Source organism: Natator depressus, chromosome 4 (genome assembly GCF_965152275.1).
Source record: "Natator depressus isolate rNatDep1 chromosome 4, rNatDep2.hap1, whole genome shotgun sequence".
NCBI lineage: Eukaryota > Metazoa > Chordata > Testudines > Cheloniidae > Natator > Natator depressus.
Window position 1 is genome coordinate 114537086 of NC_134237.1, and position 12259 is coordinate 114549344.

The window sequence follows — 12259 nt, forward strand, 5'->3', positions numbered from 1 at the left end:
ATTTCAGTCCCTTGATTTCTGGTCCTACATTTGTGTTTGCCAGGTATGATCTTAACACAGTCCTTGAGTTATATCAGTAGGCCTTTTTGTTTGGATTAATTTCATCCACTCCCCCAACATTTGTTATAGGCTATTATAACACTTTATGAACTTTCACTTATTTTACAGTTGAGCTCATAATTGGGTAAATTCATAGGCCCAATTATTACAACATACCTGCTTCACAAATCAACATGTTTATGGTGTTCAAGAACACAGTAATCAGATTGTTTAAGGAATTAGGCATTGAAAATGAATCAGTCATCTGTATATAAACTTTTTATTAACAGCTTCCAGTCAGAAGCTTTGTAAAATTAAGTGTGCTGCATAGTGTTTTATTAATGCAAATATACAAGATTTAAAGGAACCAATTCATGTTGTTGATGTATACAATGACAGAACTACTACACCTGAACAATAATACATTTGAGGCATCATGATAAACAAAATACATCTCAAATTTACATATATACACACATGCAGAAACTGTAGGAATTTTTAAAACAAGAAAAGTTGAAAACCCTGAGCCTGCAGAAAGTCTCCCTTTTATTATTTGAGAATATTTCCAGCTCTCATTAGATCGAGAAGGTTAAAATTAAAAGAGACTTACTCAAGCGATCAACTTATTGTACCAGCTAGTTCAAATAACACCAGTTTTAATTTGATGGGTCACTTATGTTGCATGCTTTGAGTAACATGTTTTCCGAAATGAAGCAATTTGTTTTAAGACAGACTAGAGCCTATCAGAACGATGGCTATTCCCATGAGCTTCTAAATGTTGACAAACTTCATATACTGTGGAAATAGCACTAGTATTGATTTTATAGCTTGAGTTATGAAAATTTATACACATTAAATGATTTAGCCTCCTGTAGTCGTTATATGCTGGCTTGCTATCTCAGATTGCAAGTAACAATCACAAGGAATAAATTTAGTACACAGTAGATGTGAGCTGAAGCATTCTTAAGTTTTAAAATGCCTGTTTTTTGGTGGTATCTTACATTAAGTACTCTACCCAACACTGTCTCTGTGATTAAATGCTGTAGTTTTCTAGAAAAATATTTGTTAATCTCAACCAAAATGAACTAACAGTTTTACATTCCCAATGTTGCATGACTAGATGCCTTTAAATTTATAGTAGATTTCCTTCTTGATGAGAAAGGAAAGGGAAATCTGGTTAATAGGCACTCTTCCATGTAATATACAAAATTAATTTAACAGCAGATAGGGAGGAGGAATGGTGAATAAGTGCAATTTAATTCCCCAAATCTTGTATCAGAGAAGCAAACAAAAATCAACAGAATAAGTGGCACTTGTACTTTTCGTAACTTACTGTGTCTAGGAAAGATCTTAAAATGTACATGTCTGAATTGGCAAAGAAACACAAATATGTACTAAAATTTTATGGATCAATAATTTTTCTAGGCATAGGGCATATTTTCCGTTGCAGCATGGCTGCACAATGTTGGCAGAATCTGGTCATAGAGCCACAGGAGGGTCACACCAGCAAAGGGGGAACCTCTAGTAGCACCCATTCTTTTGAGATGCTCTAATTTATGCCAGGGATACTAAAGTGGCTAACAATGGTACCAGGATCAAGGGTGTGCAAAGGTGATCAAGGGTGTGCAAAGGTGAGGTTTACACCATCGCTGAAGGCCTCCTCCCATACCTGCTTGTGGCTTCTTTGCTATTGCAGATGATCTGGCCCCAAAATTTTAATGGAGGTACAGTAACAGGCAATAGACCAGAATATTTCTTTAAAGATAAAATATGGCATACCAGAAGTTTATAAACATTGTCCATCTAGATTGAGCCTGATTCACTAATTCCAAATACCAATAATTTAGCAGAAGATACACAAACAAAAACTGAACTGACAGCCAGCCAGAAGCTCATCTCTTTGGGTATAAGCCTGGGTTAGAATTGTCATCTATTGTAGGATTACTTTTAGAATTCAAATGGAATTAATAAGGTTTAATTGTGTTAAGTGGCACAACATTTAAATCAAAAACTCAAGTACTTCCAAGTCAACTGATTATTATTTTTAGACAAAATGCATTTAAGAATACATCCCTCACTTGTTACCTACCTTTGTAATACTATACATAAACTTGGTCAAGAAACAGTTAGAAGGATCATAAGTTTTGGGTCACTAAAATAGGTTCTACATTACTGCATTTATACTTTTTTGATAAAAAAAAGTCAAATAACTGACTGACAAGCTATTGGCTGAGATATTACACAACTTTTGAGTTTAAGCAGAGATTCTCCGAATTATTTTTAAAAGGTATGACAGAGCACAGGAATTTAGTTTAAAAGGAAACCGTTGCCTTATAATTTGAAACAGCGAGCTCTTTACATACAAAGCTTAAGGAAACAAAATTTACAAAAAATATTGGAGAGCCAACAGTTTACAGTCAATTTCAAATTAGACTGCACACATACTTATACTGCACTATGATTTGATGAGTTTGCATCATTAAATTCAGTAACACAATTCAGAGGTTATGTTCCGAATTCACTTGTGTTGTTCAAGTTGAAAGTTCTCATCTCTTCTGAATAGCTGACATTGATATGTTATCCAACTCGCTTCCCATTCCAGACATCTGCTACTAATAACAGACCCTTCTAGGACTCTTTAGTGACACCTTAATTTGATCAGTTCCTTAAGTCAGCCTAGTAGCTTCTGGGCATTGCAGCACATGCACCCCTCTTCCTCCTACAAATTCCAACAATAACATGGCCAGTGACAGACGGAACTGTCATGAATGTTGAATTGATTTGCTTTTGTAAATGTGAATCAGACTCTTAATGTGATATTAAAGTTTTGAAATACAATATTGCCATGTTTTTCAGCAGAGGTTCACAAGGAATCCATAGTATTTAAAGTTTGCACACAGTGTAGTGAACCAAGTTAGTTACCTCCTTGCAAAGGCAGATTTCTTGACACCTAGAAACTCAAAGAAAAGTAAGGATTAGTTATATTATTTTAGCTCTTTTGTGCAAACAAAAGCAAAACTAGCATTATATTTTGTCAGAACTATTAGTTATCTCAGATGTGTTAGCTTTAGAGTTAGAGACAGAAACTGAAAGGAGTACATTACATTCTTCATCGCTGTGTTCACATAAAGGCATGCTGGCCTTCTTAAATGGGTTTACAGGGCCGAGGATGGGCAGGCAGCAGAGGGCAGCCGAGGACAGGCTAACCCACTAGGCTATGCCCTGTAACACCAGTCAGCTAGCCAGTGAACCAGTTTCTCTAGGAGGGGAGCTACCATTGGATAATCCAGATGTCTGTTGCACAGGGCAGTTAATAAAGAGCCAGGCTAAACAGAAGAGGGCCTTTTTCTTGGCTCCACCAGCTGGTATAAGCGGTTTGCTGAACTGACATGGATATACGTGGTTTGTGTTGTGCAGCTTGGATTTTTTTGTTTGCTTTACTTTACGAGGATCACAATTTTGGGTTGTACAGCCGGTCAGATCCCCTTTTCAGGAGGGTAGTTACTGGGATGGTGGTCTCAAATCTGCAAGGGGAAATTCTTTTCCCTTAGAAAAGGTGGCTCACTTGCAGGAAGCATGAGCCACCTCATGAGACTTAGTGGTTTCTCAAGCCATTCTGGATTGCAAACAAAGAAGGGCTATTGTTTAAGTGGGAAGGATGAGACTTAGGAATGGAATGCTCTGGATTTGAGCATCAAGAAAGGGGAGAAATGGTAACAAATGGGTGTCAATAGTTTTCTCCTTTTTCCTTTGCCACTAGGACAGATTGCCCCCAGAAGTAATCCTGTTGTGATTAATAAAGTTTCAGCCACTTGGCCAAAAGTTCCTGATGTCTAAATTCATTGGTCTCTACTGCTTACAATCCAGACTGACAATGTTTTAGGTAAGGATGGAAAAACTCCCCTCAGTTACCAGAGCATGTGGAATATGGGAAATAAGATACACAAGCATGTGGGAGAAATGGAGGAGGAAACCTAAAAGTTCGCCCTGTCCTTGAATGTGAGATGCACAGGATGAAAAAAGGTTCAAGTGAAGAGTTCATATTGCTTGAGGCAAAAGAAAAAATATTGCAATGTTCTTCTCAAGTCACTAGTGCTCTAATACCACATTTACTGGGAATTTTAGTAGACTTTGGGCCAAGTTTTCCCCTAAGATATTGAGGTAACATTTTAGTTAGGGACTTTGTTTTTTGCATATTTGCCAATATACGTATTAATTTTAATGCTATGTTAATGGCATATTAGGAACTCAATTCTTAAGAGGCTGGCAATAGTCCCACCTTACTCCAATGCTCTATGCAAAGCATGCTTTGTATTCCTGCTTTTAGTCCCATCTCTTCCTGTAGTTGCCACTCCTCCTTTCAGCCAGATAAATGCCAGCACAGTGTGCACTCACCTACAGACCTCCCCACTCTCAGTCAATCAGTGGTCCATCTCCCTGACAAGCCACTTAATCCTATTCTGCAGTACATTTCTTTCCTGCACTATGGCCAAAGCACCACGAAGACACACACTGATATACCACCTACCAACATCTCTACCCCACTAGCACCAACACAGATGTGAAATTCCAACCCTGGCTCCTTCCTGAAGGTTGAAAAATAATTCAGAAATGAAGGGTGGGGGGAGGGATTAGTTTTCAGCATGTAAAAACTGCATATTTTGCATAAGGACTAATTTACAGACAAGATATATTAACTAAACTTGTTAGAGTGCAATTGGTTTGTCAAATGAAAGTTATTGTAATTCAAAAAACAAATGTGTGGATGTACATAAATATTTAAAAATGTGTTACCTTATGTGACTCATCCCAGCAGTGACACAAGCATCACAACACCCATAAACTGAGTGAACAGCAACAGAGGGGTGAGAAATGACCATACAGGCCATAAGGCAATGTTGAGACTGGAAATAAAAACAAGAAGTTTAAATATTTTTTTAGTAGTTCTAATGTCACGTACTATATCCTGCACATATTTGGCATATTGTACCAGAAGTAAGATTAAGGACTCAACACCCCAATCTTGAAAGACAAAAATTTATTTGAAAACAGTATTGTAATAAATTCTCCCCTTCTTCTACACAATCAAATAATTTTGTTATGGTGTGGAAGACAACTCTATAGAAGTGGCACCATGTTATTACACACCTGTGCCACAATTCTTGGTTTACTAGAAACCCTCCCAACAAAACAGCTATTAATTATTGTCCTATACAACAAATATTACAGCCATGAAGAGAGAGGGCATCAGCATAAAGAACTTTTAATTTAAGGCTTCTTACTGTCTGTGTTTATGTAGGAAATAAGGTGAGCAATTTGATTTTCAGATAGTGTTCAGTGTGCAGGGCTGGCAATTATGAAAAGCTTTAAAATCATCCAGCTAAGCAGCCTTGACCATGAATTAACTGACAAGAGAACTCCAAGATATCCTTGTATAACCTGAGAATAAGATTTGACTTAAGCAACAAAAACAGAAATTTTAAGCCAAGTGTGACCATTTTTCTTCTTTCACCCTCCCTTTTGTTCTCAAGTTTTGTAGCAGATGTGTCATAAGGTCACCTACCGGCACTGTCTGAAAACTCATGCAGTAGTGAAACTTGGAATACACAAACTTCTTGTTTTGCAGATTTCTTTTTCTGTAACCATGCACAATTGTTATAGACTGGGAATAAGACTTTAGCATTTTACAAAGCAAGGCATCAGGCTGGAGCATGTAGATAAGAGCCAAGTTATAAATGCTTCAAAAATATATTGAAATTTTTCTATTTAAGCAGTATTCTGCAAGTTTGATAAAAGCTATCTGTACTGACCAGCAGTCTGGCTATAAGGCAATTTGAGGTAGATTCCACCTTGAAAAACAGGACAAAACTAAATACTCTCGGTGTACAACTAACTTGTCAGTTATACACTTTATCTTCTCAGCTTTATTTTTAACAATCACCTTTAATTTAACAAAAGTAGTGAAGGACTTTTCTATCTTCGTAACACTTGGAAAAAATAGAAGACCCAGTACACCTAGAAGTGGACTTAATATACAATTTTGACCATTACTGGCCTCAGTTCCAGTCTGCAATCATAGCTTTCCCACAATTAGGAATTCACTTTTTCAATACAAGGAAAATGCAACCAAAAAATGATGGAGGTGAGCAACATTACTGGACTTGACCAAGATCTACAGAAGTGACCATTCTATGGCACTTCTAAATTAGACAGCCTGTTGGTGTTACCATTGGTAATCCCTCTTCAGGTTTTGCAGAAGCTTTATGTATTTCTGCAGCACTTTAACTTACCAAACTGCTGCTGCAATAAAAGTGGCAGTTGTGACAGGTATCAATACTGGATACTGGGCATCATAATCCTCAATTCCACAATACCACTCTAGATATATTATGCAGTAAAAAGCAATAGCTAAGCTTGCAACCAACAAACAGCTGCCGAGGACAAAGCACCAACTGCAAAGAAATAAAGAAATTAAATACAGACAAATTTCAGTTTGCATGTTATTATCCATCACTGTAATTCACAAGTAGCTCCTTACTTCATAGATTTTTATTGTGTGGTAGTAAACGCTGATGTTACTAGGAGTACATTAATTTCACAAAATACAACACATCTGCATAAAACAAAGAAAGTACTGAAGCATATCTTATGCTACGTTATTCTTGCTGTTATCATGTATCACAATAATTCACAAAATTCAGTTACTTGCAACAAGTCTCAGTAATGTTCTGCTCTGCAGTGTATAAATATACTGGAACAATTCTTTTTGTTAGTCAAGCTTTGTCAACAGATTAACAGAGTCCTAAATAGTTAGGCTCATGCCAGGTCTACACTAGAAAAGATTTAGCCATATCGCTATATGGACCAATCCATCTTGTACCAGCAAAAAAGTGCTTTTGCTGGTATAGCTTACACCAAATTGTCAAAGTGAAATAAACTATACTACCAAAAGCATTTTTATGCCAGTATAACTGGATCTATTCTAGACTTTTGCTGATACAGAAATGTATCAGAAACAAACCAAACAAAAAAACCCCACACACAACCTCTCTAAACACACCCCCTTACTGATATTGCTATATTGGCAAAACTATTTTGTTTAGACTTGGCCACATTCCCAAGCCAGAGGATAACCACTACATTTGTATTTCATATGACAGGTTATTATGTAGTTCTTTATATAAAGTGAAGTTCTGAGCTTTTCTTTGATCATCAAACAGAAGCCTTCCTGGATTAACTAAAGTTTAACTCCACTTAGTTCTGCGGTACTGCAACCCTTGGAAAAAAGTTATCTTTTTTTAAATACACAGTATTACTTTGTTTTCAACTCCTAAACTACAGTATTTTCTCAGATCATTCTCACACGTAAAGTTAGTTAAATGTCTTAATAAACTTTCACATCTGCAAACTCATTACAGGATTCTAATAGAGTCAAACAGTTTAATACACTGGCTAAACAAAACCATAAGGAAAAATTATTTCAAATCCAGGCATAACAGCATATGGAACTCAACATGTATGGAGCTTAGAAAGCTAACAAATTATGGACTATAGGTGATGGCTTCTTACCTCCTAGAAGAAAATTATTTTTTAAAATTATTTTCTGGTGAGATATGTCCAAATAGAGTTCAAATATGCTCAACTTTACAAATTAAGCAAATTTATATCACCTCAGTTGAATTTACTAAACCACAAAGGACAGCACAGCAATTGTCTTTGTTCAAGAGATCACCTGCTCTGAAATATTGCAGCAAAGCTCTTAGATGTGCACTGGTAGAGACAAGGGGACAGTGGGGACCTTATTCTGCATGGAGCTAAGCACTCAAATCACAGGGGACTGAACAGCTCAGCACAAAATTGGACCCTCAACCACATTTGGGGACAGATTTTCAAAAATACTCATCAAGCACCAGCCCAACTGAAAACAATGCAAAAGTGTTAGTGCATTCCAAGTCTTTCTACTCTATTCAGGAAGAAAGTTATCGATCTGATCCTAAACATAATTTTTAAAGGTAAAGAAAAAAAATACACACATCAGAAGACAAGTTGATATTAAATTTCATTACCTTTTTATAGTACCATAAAAGTACTTTACAGCTCTGAAAACTTCTGTGTTTTATGGATTTTAAATCTGTTCATATGTGTTTGCATGGATGAGATAAGTTACATGAGTGATAATCAAGGCAAACCAAATCCAATGACTGGATATGGAAGTTCTTATCAGTAACAATTATCTGGTTTCCTGAAACATAAAACTGTCTATGTAAAATTCACAATGTTTGTAGAATAATCTTCGGCACAAGATTAAGCCACTGGAAGCAGCTACTTCATTTAAAAAAAAAAAAAAAAAAAAAAAAAGCTTGCCACCTCTCCTCACCATGAGAGCCATTTTCATAAAGAGCCCAGAAAATATCAACAATATTCAAAACTGATAACCTAGTAAGACACACACAATGAATGAAAACTATGTGCTACAAATTAATTATGACTGTGTCTGCTATATGTGCAATATATGGAATTTACGTATTAGCTCACACAATATTAGGCAAGAATTTTAGAATTTCTCCAATATCCCAAAACTTCTTAACAAAGATGAGTTCATAACTTGTGTTACCCCTATTTCAAACCAGCTCAATCTTTAGAGCCCTGCAAATCTGCAGATATCCATTTTATATCTGTGGATAGCCACATTGGCGGATGCGGATATCCATGCACCATGTTTATGCATTGGACGCAGATACAAATTTTGTATCCACACAGGGTCTACAAATCTTTACTCCAATTCAACTATAACACTAGTACTTCTATTGACGAGTGTCCAGTCTCAGACACCAATCCTGAAAATACGCACTTTACTACTATGGGTAGTCCCACTCATATCAATGGATTATCCACTGTTGTAAAGTTCAAGCATATGTAAGTGTTGCACAACTGAGGCCTTATAAAATACTTAAGACTCGATCCTCAATTCACTCCTTCAAAACCAATGGAGTTTTTGAGTTAATGGTTTCAACTTAACCCACCCCCCACAAATACATTAGCTCTGTAAACTAATGCCATCGGACAAATAGCAATGAAAATAAATATTACCTTTTTATCTTTTGACTTCCATCTTAAATCCAGGTATTATCCCCTCATTTTTACATTTTAAATTCCCTTTCCCTCACTCTCAAGGAGTGCAGTAAGCCATCCTTGGTTAATGGTGTTAACTTCTTTCAAACTCAAATAAATTTTCCAAAAACAGACAGTTTCTGCAGAGCCAAAGTATGTCCTTCCCAAAATGTAACCCAATATAGGGCCAAAAGACAGAGCAAGTTCTAAATTCTGTTCCCATACACTATAGCAAAATAATGTACTATAACTCGATTACTGGGTCCTGTGTTATTGTGTAAGAAGAATTTTTTAAGCTTGTATGGAAAAATTAACTTTTTAATTGACCACAAAGATGGAATCTACAGCAATAATGCAAAGTTTAGAAATACCATGTTTTGTGTACGACACTGAAGATATACATAGAACTTTTCTTTTTAAGAAGAGGGTCCCTTACCTATCTGCTTGAATGGTCTCTTTGATAGTTTTAAAAAATTCAACATAGTATGTCACAGCAATTGATGCCAAAATCCAGAATGCAGAGTGAATATTAAGTCTAGGAAGAGGCTTCTCTTTTTTCTCCACATTTGTAGATTCTTCTGTAAACAAAATCATGATTGTTCTGTTATAAACCACCAGTAAATGGAGTATCATTTTATTTTAATAAAATAGGACACTTAATACTTTTAATTCATTCTTTAGAGATTAATGTATTCACTATAAAAAAAATATTTTGAATTAAAATGGAAGCATTCTAAAAAGGTTCTGCAAATTTCCTGAAATAAAAACAAAAACTAAGCAAGGTGCCTTTTGATGAAAAAGTAAATAATCAGCATACACTCTGTTTGTGTATCTTGCCAGCAACATTTACAGCTGTTTACATTGCTGAAAAGGTTATTTAACCACTTAAGAATCATTATAAAGAATCTATTTGTTTGATATGAAAGACACACATGCAAAGGTAAGACCAGTGTTCCACACACTAATTTCTTTGCATCCATTTTCATTAATTCTGATGTTTGCAAGCTGAATTTCCCCATAGATCGTCTTCCTACCAATGTCACATGCCAAGTTTTCAGTGTCAGGAGCTAGCTTTATACGTAGAGGATATTAACTTAAGTTACTGTAAAAAAGTGATTACATGGAAATCTAGATTTTTCTAGAATTCTCACAGTAAGATCCGAGTGCCTTACAAATTTTAGAGCAGACCGAATCAGTGTGAGGGCAAAGGAGCATGTGGTTCTGAAAGCAAGGGTATATGTTCTTTTACCTGCGATGTTGAAAGACCAACTAATTAAACAAAACACATACATTGGTAGAACTAAACTAAACTGATGGGAATATCTGCAGAAATATTTGCATATTTGAACATTTCATATATTTTAAGCCTCCTTTATTATGACAAGCATATTAATTTATAACTGCCCTGGATTTGCTTCTCTCTTTTCCCGAGTACTAAACATTCAGTAACACCCTTGCCATGGTAATATATTTTATTTCACTTTATATTTTTTTGTGATTTGCATAATCATTTGCTAAATCTATTGACACAATTTACCTAACTTACCACTTTGGAACCTCCCTTTGTCTCAACCCCCTTTGGTCCACAGTTCCAGGGGCCTTTATGCTGCCTATAAACATTGCTTTGAGATCCGATTCTTGTATTCCTGAGATCCTCTACAACAAGGGTGTGAGACCTCTGATTTTTTTCATCCTTCCCTTTTGGTACAGGTCTTCCTCCCCACTACTCTCCCTCCTCTCATGAACATTTTAATAGCTTCATAACAATAAATTACCGCAACCTGATGTCTGACACACCTACAAATTCACAAGAAGGAAGTACTGTTAAACTCTCCTCAGCAGCTGTGTGTGGGGGGGATGGGGGGGGCTAGCATAAGGGGCAGAGAATATGTACCCTGACAGACAGGGCCAGCTATTGGAACTCACACACAAGGGGCTTGTCCACATGAGAAAGTGTAGTTCGAGGTACCACCCCTTAGCACAGCACACCCCCCCTACCATGGATATAGTTATAGCAGGGCATGCTGCAGCCACTTATTCCCCTATGGGAAGGCTAATAACTGCACTGGCATGAGCCACATTTATACTGGTATAATAGGGGCCACACCAGGGTTTTACTGGTGTTCACCACTTCAATTAAAAACCTCTAAACGACACACTTAACCCCCTAAAATGGAAGTGTAAGGCAGGCTTAGAGCTGAAGGTGCTGCCTCCAGTGTAATACTCCTAGAACTGGTGCAATTTCTCCCCTAGACCATACATGTACTACAGCCACCGGCAGCCCCAGAGCGATCGAATCCCCTCCCCACATCAGCCCGGAGGCTCCTTCTCCCTGCCGGTCTCCTTTGGCTCCGTCCGCCCGGCACCCCAGCTTCTGCAGGAAAGCCCGGCGGCAGGCACAGCACGCCGTGAGAAAAGCCACGGGACTGTCGGCGCTGGCGCCCTCCCCGCACGTACCGCATTCCACAGGGGAGCCTCCCCCCGGCCCCCGCAGCCGACACCGCTGCTCCCGCGCGAGGGCTCTTGGGACGGGGGCGCGCGGGCCCCGCCTTGCCCTCTTCTCCCAAGGCCGTGGGGAGAAGGAGAGGCGCCGTGCGCCACCCAGGCAGAGGTCACGCGCCACCCCCCCCCCCCGTTAAAGGGGGGAGTCCCCCCGCAGGCTCCAGAAATCACCTACCAGCCACTCCCCCGGGGGGAGGCTGTAGCAGCAGTGTCTGGGGCTCTACCTCCTCCCTCAGGTGGCGTCTCAGCCGTAACAGCGGATCCCTGTCACCCACCCCCGCCGCCATTTTGGGCTGCTCCGGAAGTGACGCCAGGAGGAAGTGCAGGTAGGGCGGGCTTTTGAGAGGGAGCTATAAATAGAGGCATTCTAAGCACTTGTAGCCGTTGTGCTCAGCGGCGCGCTCGCTGTGTTGCCTTGATATCCATTTTTGTGACTTATTTTCTTGGTAGTTCTTTTTTTTATTAAAAACCACTGTGAGCTTTTGTAGTAATTTGTTCTAAAAGCAAGAGCCCCACAGGTGGCGTCCCTCACTCACGGGGACTAAACGTGGTGCTGGCGTGGGTAGGGTTGCCAGCCGTGCGGTTTTTAACCAGACCACCTGGTCGA

The 12259-nt window shown here is 38.4% G+C and overlaps 1 protein-coding gene across 1 annotated transcript; it reads right to left on the reverse strand.

Annotated features, from left to right (window-relative positions):
• Positions 1 to 309: 309 nt before the first annotated feature.
• Positions 310 to 11969, reverse strand: TMEM128 (transmembrane protein 128). Its single transcript, XM_074951688.1, has 5 exons — positions 11828 to 11969; positions 9587 to 9728; positions 6330 to 6491; positions 4834 to 4943; positions 310 to 2989 (listed from the first exon to the last, which is right to left on the reverse strand). Exons 1-4 carry the CDS (start codon positions 11937 to 11939, stop codon positions 4844 to 4846), a joined length of 516 nt encoding a protein of 171 aa, XP_074807789.1. The 5' UTR covers positions 11940 to 11969; the 3' UTR covers positions 310 to 2989; positions 4834 to 4843.
• Positions 11970 to 12259: the final 290 nt, after the last annotated feature.

What these genes read in the sequence shown, in the direction of transcription:
- TMEM128 (XM_074951688.1), bottom strand. Translation starts at nt 11,939, where the DNA reads ATGGCGGCGGGGGTGGGTGACAGGGATCCGCTGTTACGGCTGAGACGC. An exon ending in GAGACCATTCAAGCAGATAG is followed by an intron (nt 6,492 to 9,586) that starts GTAAGGGACCCT and finishes ATTTCTTTGCAG; the next exon opens with TTGGTGCTTTGTCCTCGGCA. An exon ending in TTTATTGCAGCAGCAGTTTG is followed by an intron (nt 4,944 to 6,329) that starts GTAAGTTAAAGT and finishes TTTTATTTCCAG; the next exon opens with TCTCAACATTGCCTTATGGC.